The sequence below is a fragment of the Momordica charantia genome, assembly GCF_013281855.1.
Source record: "Momordica charantia cultivar OHB3-1 chromosome 9 unlocalized genomic scaffold, Mcharantia_2.0 BLBB01000009.1, whole genome shotgun sequence".
Classification (NCBI taxonomy): domain Eukaryota; kingdom Viridiplantae; phylum Streptophyta; class Magnoliopsida; order Cucurbitales; family Cucurbitaceae; genus Momordica; species Momordica charantia.
The window spans coordinates 9,815,099-9,836,591 of NW_028275167.1; the positions used below are offsets into that span (position 1 = coordinate 9,815,099).

Sequence of the window (21,493 nt, forward strand, 5' to 3'; positions counted from 1 at the left end):
GTAATTTGGAATGAGATCAAAAGGACTTGAAATAGGAAGCCGCATATAATAATTTCAGGACAAGTACCTCTACGAGTACAATATCTAGATTCTCTCTTCTCCTTTTTCTTCAAACTGTCGTGAACACCAAAAATTTCAGAAAACTGTAAGATCGCCATCCCATTTTCCATGCACAATACAGGTAAGGGAGTATGAGCTTTCTCGTCCAGTAGTTTTTTCTGTACTTCAGGTGTCTCCTGTTAACGACCACACAAGAGAACCATAACATGGTAACAGTAGCTTTAAACATGACAGTATCAATGCAAAGTCTGAAACAAGCCAGTAACTCTACGAGTAATTTTCCATAGGAACCACAATGGCTTTATAAATTATGTTGCATGAAGAACTAACCCACGAAGAACTTTGACCTTTAAATAAAGTGACCTAGTTGAACAATTTAGATTTCTTAGGTACACTTACCACACTTCTCTTTCACAATGTACATCAGGTTAAGATATGATAGTTCAAGGTGACACAAAAAATCAATAAACTAAGTTTCTAGTCACAAAAAGTTTCTTTTTTTTTTTTTATGAGAAACAATTTATCGATGAGATTAAATTACAAAAGGGGAGATTCCCATGAAAAAGGAGTTATAAAATAAGTATCCAATTGGATAAAAGATTAGAAAAGCAATAATGATGAAAAGGGGAGCATTTACACCAAGATACAACTAGTAAGAGTATGCTTCAAAATATATATATATATATATATATATCAAAAGATCGCTCCTTGTCTCTGAAAGTTTCGATATTCCTTTCTTGTCAAGTGTTCCAAAAGAAAGCTTTCACAAAATTCATCCAGAGAACGATAAAAGAAAAAAGATAACACGACAAAATCCAGTAACATTAGAAACGTCAAGAAATTAATACACGTTTAGCAAACATATATAAAATGCAAAAATCAAATATAAGATAAACATAAACAGACCTCGAGCAATTCTTCTGCACTACTGGTTATAACTTCATTATTGAGAGAAGCAGATTGTATATCATCATCTGCAACAGATTTTTCTCCTTCATAAGCCACCTCAAGGCACTCACCTTTCTCATCTGGAAGAGTCATGGTAAATAAGTCAAATATCAATACTTAATGTTGGCAGAGAAAATGAATAAAAGAAAGAAACTATAACATTCATAAGAAAACTAAATAAGTAATTTAAACTTGATTACTCTGTTTCTCTTACAACTTATAACCTGAAAAAACCACAAACATTTTTTTCCCTAAACATGAGTAAAGGGTTTGCTACAAGAATGTGATAATTAACTACATAAGTGTTGCTTTCGGGAGAAAATTTATTTTCACGTTATTATTTACTACTACAGATTGCACCTTGATAAATAAAAAAGGGAAAGGCAAGCAAAATAATCTAATTAAAAAGATATAATAAATCTAACTTTCCAAAAGGTTATTGACAAGAATGCCCTAATTTAACACACATTTTAAACACTCCTCAAGATGGGTTGTTTGTATATATCATAAACCAGACTTGTTATTTAGATCCTCAAAGTTAGGTCTTGGTAATCGCTTAGAGAGAATATCTGTCATCTGTTGCTTTGTAGCTACATAATTGAGTTGAACCACTTCATTAGGGACATTTTCTAAGATAAAGTGTCAATCAATTTCAACATATTTTATCCTATCATGATGAATTGGATTCTTTGCAATCCTTATTGCAACTTGATTGAAACAATCATACATCATTTGTATTGGTGATAAATATCCCTTTTCCATTTTTGTGGCAGGCTTGTTTTCTGACTATTTTATGGGGTATTTGGTTAGAGAGGAACAATAGACTGTTTAGGGGGTGGAGAGATCGGAGGATTATGTTTGGGAACTTATTAGATATAATACTTCCTTATGGGGTTCGATCACTAAGGTCATCAGTTAGGCCTCATTCTTTTGGATTGGAGTCCTTTTCTGTAGGGGGCGAGCTCTTTTTGGGCTGTCTTTTTGTATGCCTATGTTGTTCTTTTGTAACTATTTTCATTTTTATCAATGAAAGCATTGTTTCTCATAAAAAAAAAAAAAATATATATATATATATATATCCTTTTTCCAACTCCCTTTAAGACTCTTTTGAACCATATGCCCTCACACATGCCATGAGCCAAAGTTGTAAATTTTGCCTCAGCACTACTTCTTGCAACCACAAATGCCTTTGACTTCTCCATTTTACAAGATTACCTTATACAAACAAACAGTAACCTGGACAGCTTTTATGTAGACTGGAAATGTATGAGAAAGATAGTTGAGCCGCCCGAAAAGGCATTGGTATTTATTCCTGTGAATTGACATGCGCTCGTGATTGAGTCCATGGTGAAGACTCAAATAGAGAAAAGTTCAATTATTATTCATCATCTGAAAATATCATACAATCCCCTATTTTATTGGGTTAAGGGAGAACTGCCACTGCTGGTTGTTTTCACGAACGGTCTTTTATTTTATTTTTTTGATAAGAGACAAAATATAATATAAATAATAACCAAAAAGGGGAGAACAACCTACGGGCGAGGGCCGAGGAGGCCCTAACCAAAAAAGCTACCACATTACAGCTTGCCGATCTCGTGAAAGAGAAGCTTGACTGTAATTACAAAAAAAAATCTCCTGTAAGTAAGGCACCAAGAGGCCGTATTAATTTGTAAATTTTTACAAAAATTTTCAAAAAGGTGAGAAGTGTCATTGAACACTCTTTGATTTCTTTCCTTCCACATACTCCAAAAGCAAGCTCTACCAGCTCAACCCTAAAGGACCCTTGCTTTTTTACAATGATCATTTAAAGCTAAGTTGTGAGCTAACAACCTAACTTATAACTACTCCAGCTACTTTACTTATACTAAAGTTGCCAAGTTTTGCTCATGAGACCACAGGAGAATCAGTTGGTTGCACCCAAGCATGTCAGTTTCTTCAAGAAGATATAGCACAAATTTTCTTTGCGAGACAAAAAGAACCTTTATGAGACTGAGCAACCTCCGTACCTAGAAATATTTGAGAACCCCTACATCCTTGACCTTAAATTATTGGGAAAAGTGATTCTTTAACATCTGCAATTTTGTTTCATCATCTCCTAAAAGAATAATATCATCAACATATACTATTAAGAGAGCAATTTGAGTTTCTAATCTCCTTTCGACGAACAAAGTATGATCTAATTGGCACCGAGAATATCTAAGGCTCTAATAAAAGTTGCAAAACTACTGAACCATACACAAGGAGACTACTTCAATCTGTAGAGCAATTTCTTAAGCTTGCATACCTATGTGGGATTAAAGTTCCCCGTACAACAAGGAGGAATATCCATGTAATCCTCTTCTTCCAAATTGAAATTGCCATTCAAGAAGGCATTTTTACTGTCTAACTATTGAAGACCCCAATCAAGATTGGCAGCTAGAGATAAGATTATCCTTATAGTGTTGAGTTTAGTTACCAAAGTAAATGTTTCCTAGTAGTAATCCCATAGGATTGAGTGAATCCTCGAGAAACAAGTCTAGCCTTCAATCTTTCAATGCTCCCATTTCTCTTATACTTTAGAGTTAAAATCCACTTGCATCCCACTGGGCAAATTTGTCACTACCCATCTGCCATTTTTTCAAGTGTGTCGATCTCATGTTGGACTGCTTTTCTCTTACTAGGATGCTTAAGAGTTTCATGGATGTTGGCTGATACTTGAACACAATCAACAATAAGCTCGATAATACTTCGATAAACCATCATATGACACATATTTCCCAATAGGGTGTGTGGTACACCTTTAGACCCTTTTCCTTACCGCGATTGCCGAGTCTGAATCATCAACATGAGGTACCACAATAGGGCATTATTGTTAATAACCTTTCAGGAAAGATAGATTTATTATATCCTTTTGCTCATTCTAGACCCTTTTCCTTTTGCTCGTTTGGTATTTGTTTTTTATTTAGCTCTATTTTCCTTTTTCACTTCCTTTGGGAGTTTGTATCCTTGAACATTTTTCTTCCAAATCATCTATAATGAAAAGTTTGTTTCTTAAAATAAAAAAAAATAAAAAAGGATATGGAAAAAAGCAGTGCACCCAAAAACCACAGGGACCAAATCAAGGGACTGGACTCGGAGATGAGGAAACTTGATGCAGCACCTCACAAGGTTTTTTAAGAAATGATTCAATGCCTCTTCCTTAAAAGGCTGAAACCTATTTATAGAAATGATTCAGCACCTCACATGAGTAACTATTGTTACTGTGCAGTACAAGTAAAGCTACTAAAATAAAAGCTATAACAGTAGCTAATAAACGAGAAAAGCTATGAAGCAGCTACTTAACTACATCAATTTCCCCGACCCCAAAATGAAACTCGTCCTTGAGTTTAAAAGCAGTGAAGTTAGAAGGCGGTGAACAATCCTCAAACTAGAAACTTGCTTCTTCTTGTGGTTAAAAAAATACTCCAACCGAAAATGTCTTTTTTAACTCATCAAAACAACGATAAAGTGACCAAACTGAATTAAATCCCAGATGCAATAGTTTTTTGATACAAGTGTGTTCCAAATCATCAACATTCTTTTCCTTGGGATCCTTCTCAAAACTTCCCACTTTATTCTTCATCCCAATACTTCTCAAAATTTTCTTGGAATAACTAGAAATTGTCTTGGCCGAATGAGTTTGGTTCTCAACTTTCCCACACATTGAATCTTTCTCCTTCTTGGATCTACATTCTTGAAGTCTACTTGCCATGTTCTTGAAGTTCAATAGGAGAACCTTCATCTCCTTCAATCTTTTCACTCCTATGAGAATCTTCTTTAGGGTCATCAAAATAATCTACAACAAACCCATAGAAAAACTCTTCTTCTTTGCTAGAAAAGTTGGATTCTTGAATGCAAGATCTATCGTGGTGGAGAAAATTCATAATATTTTCTGTGGACTGGTTCCCCTATTCCTGGTGTTGTCTTGTTGTTAATATAGGTTGCTTTTGTTGTTCTTGATGAAGATTAATGTCTTTTGTATCATAAAATTGCTGCTGGTTGGATCTAATCAATTGTCTATCTTCTCCCAAATTAAGGATCTCATCTTCCTCACTTGAAGAATCTAGATTATTTTTTTTTTATGAAATCCGTGTGTCCGGACCAGCTTGCGCACACCACCACTAATCACGGGCCAACCGCCTGACCCTACTACATTTGGCTGACAAGATAACTTGTAGGATATTAAATCCTAGATAGGTAGCCACCATGATTTGAACTCATTCCCTTTAAGTCCTTTGCTATTAACATTGGCCCTCATTGACCATTTAAGTCATCCCATGATGGTTAATTGAAGAATCTAGATGTATTTCATCTCTCCTTAACAAAGGATTTCGATTGGATTCTTGCCGATTAGCTTGCAGTTCTTGTAGAATTCTTGGTGCAAAAACAGGTTCTTGAAATCTTCTCCGTTGGTGTTGAAGAATTTTAATACCCTGTCCTCTTTGTTGTTCTTCTTGATCCATTCTTGATTCATTTTGTTGCAAGTTTGAATCTTCGAGTCGCCAAGCTATCTTATTCAAAAGTTGTCATATCTCACCTACATTCCTTTTGATATCTTCCATAGCTCCTTCAATCGAAGGCAAACGTTTGGTTGTGGCTCGTGGTGAGAGGGCAGTGGTTTGATCCGCCTCTTTCTTGACAAGAGAAGAGTCTCCTACGACGACATTGGTGGGAGCTTTCTTGCTTGCCATGTCAAAAAAGAGCCCAAGAATCTTGGTGCTCTAATACCAATTTGATGCAGTACCTCACAAGGTTTTTAAGAAATGATTCAATGCCTCTTCATTAAAACGCTGAAACCTATTTATAGAGGTTTCAAGCATAAGAATTACATGAGTAACTATTGTTACTGTGCAGTAAAAGTAAAGCTACTAAAATAAAAGCTATAACAGTAGCTAATAAACAAGAAAAGCTATGAAGCAGCTACTTAACTACATCAAAATTTTTAGAAGGATATTAAAAGGATTTACAATAACTAAGAGCCTTTGCAAAAACAGATTTCAAGAACACCTATCTTAGAAATTAGTAATTCCTATGCGTTTCCCGGCACAAAATGTTGTACGATCAGGCAGTTGCCCCGTGAGATTAGTCCAGGTGCGCGTAATAAAGCTGGCCCGGACACTCACAGATATCAACAAACAAACAAAAAAAGATTTCAAGAAAGCTTTGATAAGTTAAACCCATGACCAACCAAAAAAAGCATTAAGGAGGATGTTGAGTTTATCGTGATTCATGAATGGCTCTGCACTTTTACTACACACGATACAGCCATATGAGAGATGTCCATGTTTGGGAGCCTCCTTTGCACAACGTCTAGTGTGATGATGGACGCATGGCTAAGTTCCCAACAACAAAAAATAAAAGTGTGGTTTTTCGAGGCGTAAGGCACACCTCAAGGCGACAAGCCCTTTGATCATCTTGAGGCGAGAGGCGATACAAAGGCGACGCCCGAGTGAAGCGAGGCACACCTTAATAAATAAATAAAATTTATATATAATGCATAAATTTATATAGTAAACATAGTTTAAAAAATTAATACCAAAATAGTGTCATAATAAATGTCAACCAGATGCATAAAACAACTAAATTTAATAAGTTTAGTTGGAGACGGGAGCGAGCGATGGCCGGAGATTGAGGGTAGTGAAGGTGAATGTCGAGAGGCAGAGAGAATGATTAGGGTTTGTGGACTGAGGTATTTCGCAAGGGAGAAAGGTTCTTTTAAAAAAAAAAACACATTAAAAATAAATAAAATAAAGCAGATCGCCTCGCTTCAATAAGGCAATCGCCTAGCCTCAGGCGAGAGGCACATCGAGGCGCACTAAGGTGAGCGCCCGATTGGCGCTCGCCTTGGGCACCTTGCAAGGCGCACCTAGGCAAAATCACCTCGCCTCTTGCCTGAGGCGAGCACCCGAGTGCGCCTCAATAACACTGAATGGGAGTCAACTTGTTAATCAGCTCTTTGACCATAGATTTAACCGAGAAGCTCTTTGATGGATTGCATTCCTAAATCCATTTGTCCTCTCTGGTGGAGAGGGCAATATTGGACAGCATATGGGAGACAGCTTTCCCGCCAAACAAAATTATGCCAGAAGCTAGCAATATTACCATTCCCGAATTGATATAAGGATCTAGCCTTAATAGCATCCAATTGTTTTAAAATGGCTACCCGATGGCCTTTGTAGAGGAAAGCCTTATTAACCAATCAAGGATCGTCATCCTTCCTTATCTGCCATAATATGCACTGAACTCATATTTCTAACATGGTTAATATGGCACTGAGCTCATCGCAAACTACGGAACATTTTTTATTGGATGAAAGACCTACTTTCATTGAGACTATGAAGAATGCCTATACAGTATACACAACATTTTGAAAGGCTTATTGGTGAGAGATTGTCAAATTTTCATGACTGTAATCTACTAAAAGTTGATCTATTAAACCCTTAAGAAAGAAACTAGAACCACTAAGAAGTTTATGGCACTTTCACCAAATTCATTCAACCATATAACTGTTAATGCAAATGCTATAAACACCATTACTACTTACCATTCCAAAGAAGAAACACACACCCAACTTCATAATTCAAAATTGACTATATATTCCAGAAAAGCTCACCAAAAAAGCCTTTCTATTTATATGAATACCATAAAATACCCTTTCATCACAGAAAAAAAATTTTGGGAGAAAATAGCATAAGAAATAGGACAATCTTAAAGAGTAAACAAAGATTTAGCTTTTGTAAGTTATAATCCAATCTTGTAAAATAAGAAAATGATAATTGTACTAAAAAAACTCCCACCAATGGAAAGACAAAGTACCAGGCACGGCAAATGTACAACTAGTTAACTCAACTCAAAATCCATTCTGTAATAAAGAAAATTGAAAGAGAAAAAAAAAAGGAAAGAGAAAACCATCGTGAAAACCAAAAAGAACACAATTAGAAAACTTCTAGCTGCATGGGATGCTTCTTCAGTAGCAGGTTAAAGTATGTTAGCAATAATGTAGAGACTGATGAGAGATACTATACCTGACGCATGGGTAGTTCGAGCTTCGACACTGCTATTTATAACATCATGCACCTTTTCAAAGTCCTCATCATAGTCTTCATCATCAAATACAGAAACTGTGGGCTCCAGCGTAGCCAAAGAAACTTCAGTAGAAAAATATTCCTTTTTTGGCAATAAATGATCTTCCTCACCAGCAGCTTCAATCTCTGGACCATCGTACTCTTCATCAATATCTTCATAATCAACTGCGTCTTCAGCCTTTGCATCATAGTCTGAGAACACAAATACCCAAACAAAACCCACCAGCCCAATCAAAGAAAGTCAGATAACAATGGCAGTGTACAGGTGAACAGCATACTTAAAACATACACCAAGACTATATAATCCTATATGCTTGAATGCTGCCCCATGGATATGATATAGCGTGAGCTGTTCACCTGTTACTGATTAGGGGTTTTAAGAGTCCATGTTGCCCTAGTATGCCACTTATTTGATTAGGTAAGTAGCTTACCGTTAGTGTCTTAATTAGTATGGTTACTAATTGGTTCAGTTAGTCAGCAGATAGCCTATAAGATGGGGTGTCATGCTTTACAAAGATTATTTTAAGTTCGGTGTTGAATAAAGACTCAAATATTTAAATAGACCCTAGGTTACATCAGGTTGGCCAAGAAAAATCATTTGTCTTAGTGGATTGTAACTATCTAGCATGAAGTTTAAAATTATTACTTAATTCTTGCATAAGAAACCAGAATGAACTAAATAATAAAATATACATCATCAAGATGAAGTACTCAAGGTGAAGCTTCTATACTTCTGTCTTTTAAATCCTCATATAAGACTAAACCAGGAGTAAAAACACACACAGGAATATTATCCTAGGACCTCTAGTAGCAATTAGGTAATTATTACATTCTCAAGGACCAAAACATAACCCCAAAACTTATAGTATCCCAAACTGTTCTATTATTTGCAGGTCAAACAAGTCGAGGATGGACTCTTTCTTGACTGTTAATCATGTCCTAGGTCCTAGGGTCACTTTCAACCATGGCCAATCTGTCTGGATTCTGGTTCTCCTAACTAGAGTCCTTGCCCCTAGGTTTTAGAATATGTGCTCTCTCACCCGTCTTTCAAATCTTCCCTTCGATTTTGGTGGAATATTGATGTTCCTGATAGGTGGGAACATCAATATTCCTGATAGGTGGAATATTGATTTTAGAATATCTGGTTTTTTCTCAGTATTCGAAGGGTCACCACAAAGTTTTGGGCCTTTGAAATTGAAGACCCTTTTAGAAAAAGTAGATGGTTGACTGCTGTTCTTCTCAGTTCAGTTATTTAATGGCTTCTATTTGGTGTTGAGACTTTCGTCTTTTTGAATTCACAGCCTTCTTTCACGGCAATTCCTTTGGGTTCTCTTCTACTCCCTTCCAAATCTTCTAGTTCGATCCACAATCTTTGTTACTTTGGAAGTAGGCCTTCTTCTCTCTTAACTCTCAAGTTACTTTTTAGTGTGCCTCCTTCTCAATTGGATGATTATATCACTTCTCAGAAAGAAGGGTTAGCCAGAATTCGTGAAGAAAAAGCTCGCCTTTATGTCTCTTATCTCGAAAAGATGTTTCAGATTACTAAATATTATTTGAAGGAATAGAAGATTGATTTAGAAGATTCTCCACCTTCAATTCCCACTTCGTCCAAGTAGATTTTCAATTCCTTTGGCGGTCAAGATTTGTTGATTGAAGGGCTTTGGTTTCTCTTATGATTCAAGATTCATCTATGAAGCTTTTTGGTCTCTTATGTCATGGTCTTTGATTTTTATTGTTCTTATTTTCTCTGTAATGCTTGCTCCTTGTTGAGACTCTTTTCTGTTCTCTTTCACATTTTTTCTTTCTCTCACTCTTTCGGGAGTTTGTATCCTTGAACTTTTTCTCCTTTTCATATATCTATATCAATGAAAAGTTCTTTCTTGTTTTAAAAATAAATAAATAAATAACTTTCATTCTAATGATCATAAAATTGTGCATGTAATAGTGTCAAAAAAATGTATTTGAAATAAAGGCATAAACACAAAAACAAAACTCGGGAAGACTACTAGGTAAATTTTCACATGAATACAACTTCACCTGGTTCAACAGCGTCCGATGGTGTTTTTGCTGACTTCGTTGACAACTGAAAAATTTGAAAATTTTCAGGTATCAAAGAAAAAGGTAGGAAGGGAGTAAGAACTTATCAAACGCAAATAGATATAGTATTTGTATCATGTATGTTATCGAGGAGAAATGAGAGATTATATACAAACTAAAAAGCTACATAAGGAGACCCCAAAACCAAATGAAAACAATATAATATTCAGGATCATAAAAGTTTTCTTACATCGATATCTGTCAAAGTTGAACCCAGCTTATCAGCCAATGCATCAAGATGTTCCTTAGCATCCTAAAACACAACATTATACCCTCAGCATTATTAATATGATATTGATCAGAAGGAAGTGAAAATAAGATGAAAGTTCAAATTATTGAAAAAAAAATATATCATTTCAAGTGTAACAAGTTGAGTCTTTATCCAGAATTTTCGGACTGCCAAAAATCATATGTGGAAGATATCAACTATATTTGTCCAAATCTATGGTGCAGCAATCTTCTACTAGAATCAGTTCGTAGCTTACATACGTTTGTCCTGTAACAAATCTAATTCTACAAAAATGCCACCGAGAAGCAAAATTATTACCTCGTCGAGATAATCAGCATCAAGATCACCAGAATTATCCACATTTCCAAACATAAACCCCAAGAATCGATTGCCACCACCAGCATCCTCATAGTCATCGTCATCTGCAACCAAAATATAAAGTATGTATGCAGCGGTTAGTTCTCCTCATGATCCAAAAAAATGCAGAGTTTTTTTCCAACGTTGGTGTGAAATTTTGGGATTGAATGACTCGTAAAAGTTGAAGCGATGAGTTTCGGGTATTTCTTTTTTTAACAATTTAGAAAACTCCCAAATTCTACAAAACAACGACAGAACCCTAAAAATCGATACCCATCCTTGTTCGTCGTCTGCTCCTTCGTCTTCAAGCATTCTTCACTGCCATCACCTCCATCCTTCGCCGGCGACTCTTCCTTTGCAAACGCCTCCGTGTTCGCCGGCCACTTCTTCCTTGTTTGCGGTCTCAGACCTCTCGAGGGGATTCGCCTCTGCTTCTTTCTTTTATTTCTTCAAATCAATTCAATAAGTCTGCCGCTCGTCTCTAATTCTTTTCATTTTTTCCTTTAATCACTTATTTTCTCTCTTTTATTTGATGTTTTACTCTTTCCTTATTTATTAAAAAATAAAAAATAATAAAAAAAATCTTTTATAGTTTTGACATTTTTTATGTATGTTTATTATATTAATTTATGATATATATATTTATTTTATTTATTTATTAACTGTGTCTCGCTTCACTCGGGTTTTGCCTTTTTGTCCCTTCTCAGAGTCATCATTTTCTGCAACTAAAATATTAAAGTATGTAGACCACGTAATTTTAGAAGGTGTTCTCAGGGTTTATGAGGGTGGATAATAGCTTACCCCTCTAAATGAGGGTGGTGAGGAAAAGGTTTATTTTTCAGCTGGACGATAGTGGTAAGAAGATTGTGATAGAGGAATTGTATAGGGGCAAATCTTTGAGTTTGATAGCAAGGGTTAAGAACTGCTTCGAGGTGGTTGGGTCAAGATCGAAATTGGAGTGCTTTATTGGTTTCAACTGGAGGTTAACATTTAGGGGAGAGTGTTGTGTAATCGTAGTGGAAGTAAAGAAAGGAAAGCGTTCAAAGTTGTTTGTTCCGGAAGGTATGGAAGGTCGGGGTTGGGGAAATGTTGGGGTTTGTTCCTTCTTGAAGATTTTCAATTCCAAAAGAGGGTTAATTGAAATGCAGGGATCACTTTTATCGGCCGTCGAGAGGAAGGAAGAATGAGGTGGTTTCGATGGAGGCGTTGGACGAGAATGTTTGATATCTTTAAAATGTATTTTAACTTGTGAAGGAGAATGCGAAGGACTCTCGAGGAAACTAACACATATGACCTAAAAAAGTTTTCAACCTATTTAAATGACCTAGATTTTCAAAAAATCTTTTTATGATCCATCGTAAAGCATTTTTTAAATTTCAAGCTAGATGACAGGACTATTATACCCTTTTTTTCTTAATTTTCCTTCTTCTCTTTTATTTTGTTTATATTATTTTTCTACTTTCTTTTTTATTTTCGTCGCTTTCTTCTAATTTCTTAAGTTTCCGTTAAAAAAAAAAAATGGAAGAGATATTTCACAGTTGGAAAAATGGGAGTCGATCGTGTTTTGACGAAACCAAAGAATAATTTACAATTAATATGGGGATCGAAATAGATCGCCCTTAATCTCACATAATCTTTTTTATTTGGGTTAGTTGAATTTAAAATGATCATAAATCTCGAATTTGAATCCCGTTGAGATTGTGTAAATCTGGACTCGGGCTTGAATTTCGATCGATTTTTCTTGTTTGGGTTCTTGAAATCAAAATTGACATAAATCTCAAACTTGAATCTAGGTGAAATTGCAAAAATCTTGGTTGGGATTCATGCAATCTCAACCTTTTTCTAATTTGGGTTTGTTGAAATTAAATAAGAACAATTCTCGGGCCTGAATCTCAATTGAGATTGCATAAATTTCGCATGAGCTAGGCCAAGTTTGTTTTATATATAGTTGGGTCGAATGAAATTAAATGGGATAAATCTCAATCTTGAATTCATGCAATCTCAAGCCAGAATTTTGTTTACAAATATAACAAATAATATAGATGCACCGTATTTGGATCGGCTCATTTTTAATTATTATTTTTTTGTTAAGTTTAATTTTTAATTACTTGATTAATAATAACATAAGTTTATAGTTAAAAATAACATAAATTTTAATGTCAAGTTTTAATTAAATTAAATATTAAAAGTAGATTCTGTTTCGAAAAGAATTTGGTTTTTTTTATTATTATTATTGTAAAATTAAGATTTTATTTTTAAAAAACATTATGAAAAGATTTTTTTTCTCTTTTTTTATCTCCTTTTATTTTTTCCAAGTAACATGTCATTCTCCCTTCCCTATTTTTATCGTCAAAGCCACGTGACTTTTTTATCCTTCGGGCGCACACACACAGAGCACGTAAAGAGGGGAAGAGGGGAATACAGACAGACACATAATAGAAGTAAAAGAGATATATTTTTTTTATCTTTGTTTCTCTTATCAAAATTTTCCTCCCATGGCCACCATTTTCTCTCTCCCTCAAATCCCACTATTCTCTTCCATAGTCATCCTTTTTTTTTTCATTTCTCATTCATCCTCCTTTGAAAACCAACCAAACGATGAGTAGCAGATCCGACGACTTACATTAAAATGATCTCGATGACCTCCAACACCAACTCTAGTGAACCCAGATCGACTAACTTTGCATTTTGGTGGCAGAACCCAACGGTACAGCGAAATCCAATACATATACTTCTTTTTAATAAAATGTTTTTTTTTCTTAAAGGTTTGTTTTGAAGAAATAAAACCTTTCAAAATAAAAAGCAAAACATTTTAAAATATGTTATAAATAAGTTCTTGAAAAGAAAAGATTTTAATCAATAGATTTTGTTTTAAAATTAGGGAGTTTTCTTTTTTTTTTAAGGTAAATAAAACAGTTTTAAAAGATAATTTTTTTTTCTTTTTGAAAAGTGCACAAGTAAATCATTTTTTTTCTTTTTCTCCCGGTTTGACTTTTTCTTTTTCTCCAAGCTTGACCACTACTAGAATTTTGAGTTTTTGTACGCTTATAAACAGTAAAATATTGTTGAAGATTATTAAAAAAAACGTCACGAAAGGTAAAATATGCATTTTTGGAGGGAAAAACGGAGATTTCCGGGTTCTTTTTACCTTTCGTGACGTATTTGAACTGTCATGAAATGGTCGGCAAAAAGTTGGTTTTTCGTGATGTTTTAAGGTTGAGGCACGTTTTTTGTGGGAAATGATGGAGTGTTCCGAATTTTTGACTTTTCGTGACGTTTCTCTAATCGTCACGAAATGGTCGTCAAAAAGTGGTTTTTCGTGACGTTTAAGTTGAGGAGCGTTTTTGGTGGGAAATGACGGAGTGCTCCGAATTTTTGACTTTTCGTGATGTTTCTCTAACCGTCACAAAATGGTCGTAAAAAAAGTTGGTTTTTCTTAACGTTTAGGTTGAGGTGCGTTTTTTGTAGGAAATGACGGAGTTTTCCGAATTTTTGACTTTTCGTGACATTTCTCTGACCATTACGAAATGGTCGTCAAAAAGTACGTTTCTCTAACCGTCACGAAATGTGTTGACCATTTTTGGTGCAAAAGGACTTCCGATTGCCATATTTACATATAGTGGATTTTTGGTACTTTATAATGATTTTTTAACGTCACGAAAGGTCATAAAATTTCGATGAATCTTAAAAAATATTATGCAAGGCTTCACACACTTGTTTCCCATTTTCGAAATACTCAGTTTCTTTATTTAGATATTTATGTTTATGGATTTTGTGAGTTTTTCATGTGTTATGTGGTTATTTTGAGTTATTTTGGTTTGTTTAAGACAATGTCAATTGTTTTTTGATGTTAACATTGTTTGTTTGAAATTAAAATTGAAATCGAAATCGAAAATCAAGTTGTTTACTTTTATCTGAAATCGAAATCAGACATAAGATATTACTAGAATAAGATGATATATATATATATATTTTGAATACAAAATAAATTAATATATTGATAATTAATTTAAAACTGTATTATATTATTTAAAATAGTTTTTTTTGAGTACTTGCTTAAAATAGTTTTAGTTCTACTCTATATCATTTTATTTAATATCAATCAATTTTATTTTTATATTGAAGTTTTAAAAAATCTTTACACTTTATTTGATATTATTATCCATTATTTATTTACAATAAATTTTCTTTTACTAATTTAATTTAAAATTAAATATATTTTTTTTAAATATAAAATTAAATAATTAAAAAATTAAAAATGGATTGTAATGTTTTATAAATTAAATCTGTTAGATTTAGATGTACCATGACAAAAGAAAGAATTGATGGGTCTTCTCGTTAGCAAAATTTATTTCTAATTAAAAAAAATCATTTTGTTTTTACTTTTAATTACCTCAATCCCTCTCTCCACCTAGAAAACCCTATTTTCTTCCTTCTTGCCCCCTCTCTCATACCATCCAGCCATCTCCCCCTTTTTCTCCATCTCAATCTTCTTCCCCTCTTCTTCATATTATTCTCTCTAATAAATCACCAACGCTACTATCACTATCTCGCTCCACTCTGGCAGGCGAACATCCAACAATGGCCAGAAGATCGCGTGGCGGTGCAACCCAACGAACATAGCACAAAACTCGTCTCCTGTAGATCTAATTGCCCAGACGAACCGCGACGATAGACCCAATGGCGCGCAAAACCCACAACGCGAAAGCCCAGTCACAGCATTCCTCCCTACGGCAGTTGGACACAATAGTAGCAAACAGTGGTGGCACGAGCTCCTCCGATGACTATTCAGCGAGCAGGTGCGAGTAGATCCGACACATTCAAATCCACGACGAGAAGAATCGCCAGTAAGTGAATCAGGTGTGTGAGCATAGTTTTTGAGATTGTGTCTGAAAATTACTCGGTATTTCGCACTGTTTATTGCTTTTAAATTTTTGGGTATTTTGATTTTTTGTGAGTTTGTATGTTCTGAATTTCTAAGTTATTTTGGATTGTTTATATTCTAAACTTGTATACGTATTTTTTATTTTGAAAGTATTTATGGAATATTTGAATTGAATATGTTCTATTTTGATATATGGATTATTTGTGGTCCCAAGAGGTTAATTATTTGTTTGTGATTATGGAAGATCTATGGTTCTTTGGGTGTTGAATAAAACTTTGATAATGAAATTTTGATTGTTTTTAAGACTTTGATTCATGAAGTATGATGGTTAATTTATTTTGTGATTTTTTTTTGGTATTTGTGAAAATTTAGATGGTTTAGAATTTGTTTTAACTGCCATAGTCGGGTATATTTTTCATATTTGAGAGCTAAATTCTAACTTGTCAAGTCATATTCCAAGATTGTCGATGATTGCTAATGTGTAACAGGTACCGATACATATAAGGTTAAGAATTATATGTTTCACTAGTATAATTGAGATGTACTATCGTGTTTGATTTAAAATACCCTGAATTGCAAATAATGAGTGACACCCCTCCCCCCAACAATTATAAGTTGTAGTTGAAGGATGAAGTTGTAATATAGGAGGTAACATTGAACAATATACTTCTATATGTTGTTTATGGGTTTATGTCTGATTTTATGTTTTGATGTAGTCTTAATGTGAGACGAGCTAACTCTCGCGTGACAAACTTGAATGCCCATATTTCACAAAAGTTCGATAAATTTGTTAACTATTTTATTTATTTATTCAACTGTTACTTCAAATGCTGTGGAACCAAATTTTTCTTAGCTAACTACGTTTATTTTCTTGGTTAGATTTTGCATGAACTTGAAGAAAACAAGAACCATGATTGCAACTAAGTTATGTTTGAGTTTCATCATTGGGTTAATGTTTGAAACATATGTTCCACCCTCTCTTTTTTATTTTATTTATGACATTGAGTTTTGTTTTAATTTAAAAAAGAATCATATTCTGCAGAGATTTAAAAGGAGGAAATAAAAAGATAGGATTTGAAGATATTTTAGTTTTTATAAATAGAGGATTGAAATCTTTCTAAACAAGTTTGGTGGTTATGGTTTTGAAAAAAATCTTAGTAAAAATCAATTTTTAGCAAATAAAATTTGGTTTAAGAAAATTTGATTTTTTTTTTGTTAAATTAGGAAATAAAAGTTTTCTTTTAAAGAATCTCTTTAAATTCATAAGATTTTTTTATTTTCAAAAAACAAATTAAAAGTTTTATAATTTTAAAAGAAACCAAAGTTTGGTTTTTATAAATAGAATATTGAAATCTTTTTAAACGAGTTTGGTGGTTGTGATTTTGAAAATAATCTTAATAAAAAATCAGTTTTTAGCAAATAAAATTTGGTTGAAGTAAATTTGATTTTTTTTTTGGTTAAATTAGGAAATAAAAGTTTTTGTTTTAAAGAATCTCGTTAAAATCGTAGGTTTTTTTATTTAAAAAAAAACAAATTAAAAGTTTATATTTTTAAAAGAAACCAAAGTTTGCATCTTAGGGTATTGACATAGTGGTAAGGGACATAAATGTTATTATCTATGACTCAAGTCTAAATCTTTGCTTGCCTCATAACAAAGTTATTTTTATTTAATTTTTTTATCATTGTTTTTTACTAAATAAATATTTTAAATAAAAGATTTCGTTTAGAGTTTTTTTTTAACAAAGTTTAAAAATAAAAGTTTAAGTTCTAAAAAATAAACTTAAGTTATTCTAAGGTGTTGACACTTGACAAGGGATTTGGATATTAATAAATATGACTCAAGTTCGATTCCTTGCATGCCTCAAACGTAAAATTATTATTTTTTTTTATCATTGCTTTTACTAAATAATTATTTTTAAAACTCCAACGACGAAATTTGGAACTTTCCAATATTCCCGAGGTGATAAAATTTTCTAATGGTCTTCGTGCCACTTATAATTATTAGTTCATATTTTATAGTAAATATGAAGTAATAAAGTATGAGACATTTAAATAAAACAAAAAAAATATTTTTCTTTGGACCAAATAATAGGACAACTTATGATAAAATATGGTACCATTTTCAAATGGGTGTTGTAGGGTACTAACACCTTTCCTACGTTCAGCCCAGTCGACTCCTGAACCAACAATCTGTTTTTCGTAGACCTTGTTTTTTTAAATAGGTGATCAATCACACCTCGTAGATAATTGATGGTGACTCCAAACCTTTATCTCGAAAGAGACCCTTTAGGGGATGACGTCGGTTGCTCCGCGTCACGATGACGTTGCGGCAACTTGGCGACTCCGCTTGGGATATTAAGAGAGTCAAGCCATTTATTTTGTCATTTATTATCCTATTGTAATATGTTTTGGATCCATTTTTGTTGTTTTTTTTCCATTTAATCGTATTATGATTTTATTTTGCATCTCACACACATTCACAAGTCTCCTACCCGAACTTTACCTTTAGGATTATATCGGAGGCTGAGTAGTGAGACCTTCGTGGAATTTGGTTCCCATGCAGGTGCATGAAATTCTCCACTCAAGTCGACCATACTGCCAAAGCATTGAAATTCTCCACTCAAGTCGACCATACTGCCAAAGCATATGGAAGATTTGAGGGTCATTATCCTCTAGGATGCATTAGTACATAACTTCACACCATATTCATATTACATTTTATGTGAATTGTTATGTTGTTCATGACATATTCTTTATTTTAAGAAAATAAAAAATTAGGGTCAATTTAGAGTTTTAACTATAAGGTTTTAAATGAACCACTTTTTTTTTAAATAAAAAAAAGAATAAAAAATCATTTACCTTATTTCTTCCTAGCTATTTGTTTAAGTTTTGTATAGAAGTGTTGCCTTTCAAAGGGGTTATGAATGTTCCTATAGTAGGCACGCAAAAACTTTCAAATTTATTCACTTCTCTTGAAAACTTAGGAGTTCGACTTTATAACCCTAGAGTTTAATTTTATGTACATATTCATGCTTCCCTCTCTTAGGGTAGTCTACCATTACATCTGCATGCATTTATAACGTACTAATTTATCTTGGAGCAATTTGTAGCATATTTAGATAAATTTTTTTTCTTCTCAAAGAAAATAAACTAAAAAAAAACCTATTCTTCTCATGCATCATCCTCCATGTCCATAGCGTAAATTAAAAAAATATCTATCTTTTGCAATATACATCATTCTACATATCCATAACATAAATTAAAAAAAAAATGTATCTTTTGCGTGCATCATTTTACATGTCTATATCATAAATTTAAAAATTTATCGTTCTCATGCATCATTTCATATGTCCAAGTATATATATTAAAAAAAAAGCAATATTTTTGTAGGTATTGTTTCACATAATCATTTAAAGTTCCTCCTAATTTGTGATCCAACATTTGCATCACATCGTCTCATGCATATCAATTTCTATCTTAAAAAAATCAAAATATGTGCATTCTCCATTACATCATAATTAACACGAACTCTTAGAAAAAATAGCTCAATTACCACATATTTACTATTATTTATATACAATATACATAAAGCAGCATAACATGGAAGAACTCAACGCTGAGCTAAAGAAAATTAGAAATGAAATCCACGAACGAGTCATGGAAGAATTGAAGGCCGAGCTAAAGAAAATAAGAGACGATATTTAAGAATAGGTCATAGAGGTGCATAATGTAGAGATAAAGAAGATGAGACAAGACATCAACAAGATCCAGGGGCAAGTCACAGAAATTTTCAATGTCTTAAAGAATAGTGTTACAGTTTGGGACATTTCTCAAATTTAGTCGAACCTCATATTAATTCATCACCTAGGGTGGACCCACCTATTTGTCAGACAGCAGTGGGCTTCCCGCAACATAATTCGTCACATGAAGCTCAGCTTTCCAAGGAAGATCAACAAGCTCCTACAATCTGTCAAGTTGAATTTACATTCCAAGATGGACAAATATCAAATGACTCAAATAATTTACTAGGTAAAAGGAAAAATAATGTTACCAATAGGAATGTTGAAGAAACTGAAGAAATTTCCTTTCTAAATCAATACAAGCACGACATAGGTATGACACATGCTCAGCAGGGAATGGAAAAGAAAGGACCAGGAAAAGAATATGCTCAAAGATGGAGAGATGCAGCCGAACAACTGCTAGTGCCTTTAATTGATAAAGAGCCACATCCTAAAAATAATAGAAGCTTTATTAAAAGGAAAAATAAAGTCCAGACAGTAATTTCGAAGCACAAGTGGAGACACCAACAAAGATCTGCGATATACAATCCTTCTACCGTACCTAAAAACTTGTTGGCTTGTAGTATGACCCACAACTAAGATTGCCAACATTATCAGACAATCATAATTGTCGAAGGCAGTTAAAGTGAGAGAGCTTTCATCAAATCCCAATATCCTATACTGAGCTGTTATCCCAATTATTTCAAAGTCATTTATTAGCTCCTGTACCCGTAGAACCATTGCAACCGCCTTATCCAAAGTGGTACGACCCGCAAGTTCGCTGTGATTACCATGCATGAGCTGTAGATCATTCAACTGAGAACTGTACTTCACTAAAGCTAAAGTGCAAGTTATAATGAAGGCAGGATGACTTAGGTTTTCAAAAGAAGATGGTCCATACATGAAGTAGTAAGTTTACAAACTATGAGAATCTATGTGGATTTAATATTTTCCCATTGTCAATAAAATTTATTTCTTCTTTGAAGCCATCTTTAGGATTGCCAAGATTGAAAGATAGCAAACGACTCATCGCTTGCTAATGTTAAAAATGAAATTTTACTCACCCATGATTTAGCTAAGTACTTGTCAAAAGAATGCGAGTATGTGAAAATTGAGCTATTTTTCTTAAAAGAAAAAAGTTAAAATCAAAGTCATACATTCATTCATTCATACATCACTGCATATCATATCATTTGTTAAAAAAAAAAAACAAAAAATGTTTTCTTTAAAAATCCTCTTGATAAAATCGAAATTACATGTTTTAGCTAAGTACTTGTCAAAAGAATGCGAGTATGTGGAAATTGAGCTATTTTTCTTAAAAGAAAAAAGTCAAAATCAAAGTCATACATTCATTCATTCATACATCACTGTATATCATATCATTTGTTAAAAATTTTTTTTTTTTAAATCCTTTTGATAAAATCGAAATTACATATTTTGAGATTTTCAATAATAATTTTGTAAGGTCTATCCTTATCATTCTTGTTAGTTAATACTTTAGCAAGAGTCGTAAAACAATCATTGTAAGTCATTTGGAGAAAATGAAAAAAGAAGTGAAAAAAAATAAAATAAAAAAGTTGTGAAAAATGAAAAAAAAATGAAAAAATTGTGAATGTCTTTAAGGTCCTCAATGAGATATAATTTTTTTCAAAACCCAACAATTTTACCAAGTTTTATTCTCAGGCTAAACCCTAACTCAAAGCAGCTTTATGTGACCTCCATATTCCTTCTTATGTGTAAACTAGTAAACTACTAAATTTCCATGATGGGGCAAACATGCTTTTTGAGGTGAGTACCAAAAATTACTCACTCCCTATAAAACCTTGAGCCTCGCCTGCTTTGAGTATAATCTACCTTGACCCTAACCTAATGATAAATGGTAAATATGGTCAACATTGAGAGTTGACCATTTACTGCAAAAATCCTTTGCTCAGTCTGTCACATATAATTTTTGTGATGAATATCAATATATGTTTACTTACCATAAAAGCCTTTTGCTAAGCCTGCCACATCTAATTGTGTGGTAAACGTCCAA

General features: G+C 33.4%; 1 protein-coding gene across 1 annotated transcript in view; it reads right to left on the bottom strand.

Moving 5' to 3' along the window:
* The window catches only part of HAF01 (HAC13 protein (HAC13)), a 49,914-nt gene extending 38,626 nt beyond the window's left edge, over positions 1-11,288 (bottom strand). Inside the window, exons 1-7 of the mRNA XM_022299401.2 lie at positions 11,068-11,288; positions 10,756-10,859; positions 10,399-10,461; positions 10,149-10,194; positions 8,052-8,303; positions 967-1,088; positions 68-236 (exon numbers count right to left, since the gene is read on the bottom strand). Of these exons, the coding sequence (XP_022155093.1) occupies positions 68-236; positions 967-1,088; positions 8,052-8,303; positions 10,149-10,194; positions 10,399-10,461; positions 10,756-10,859; positions 11,068-11,071 (760 nt within the window). The 5' untranslated portion in view covers positions 11,072-11,288. The remainder of the gene's footprint in view (positions 1-67; positions 237-966; positions 1,089-8,051; positions 8,304-10,148; positions 10,195-10,398; positions 10,462-10,755; positions 10,860-11,067) is intronic.
* Between the last annotated feature and the right edge of the window lie 10,205 nt (positions 11,289-21,493).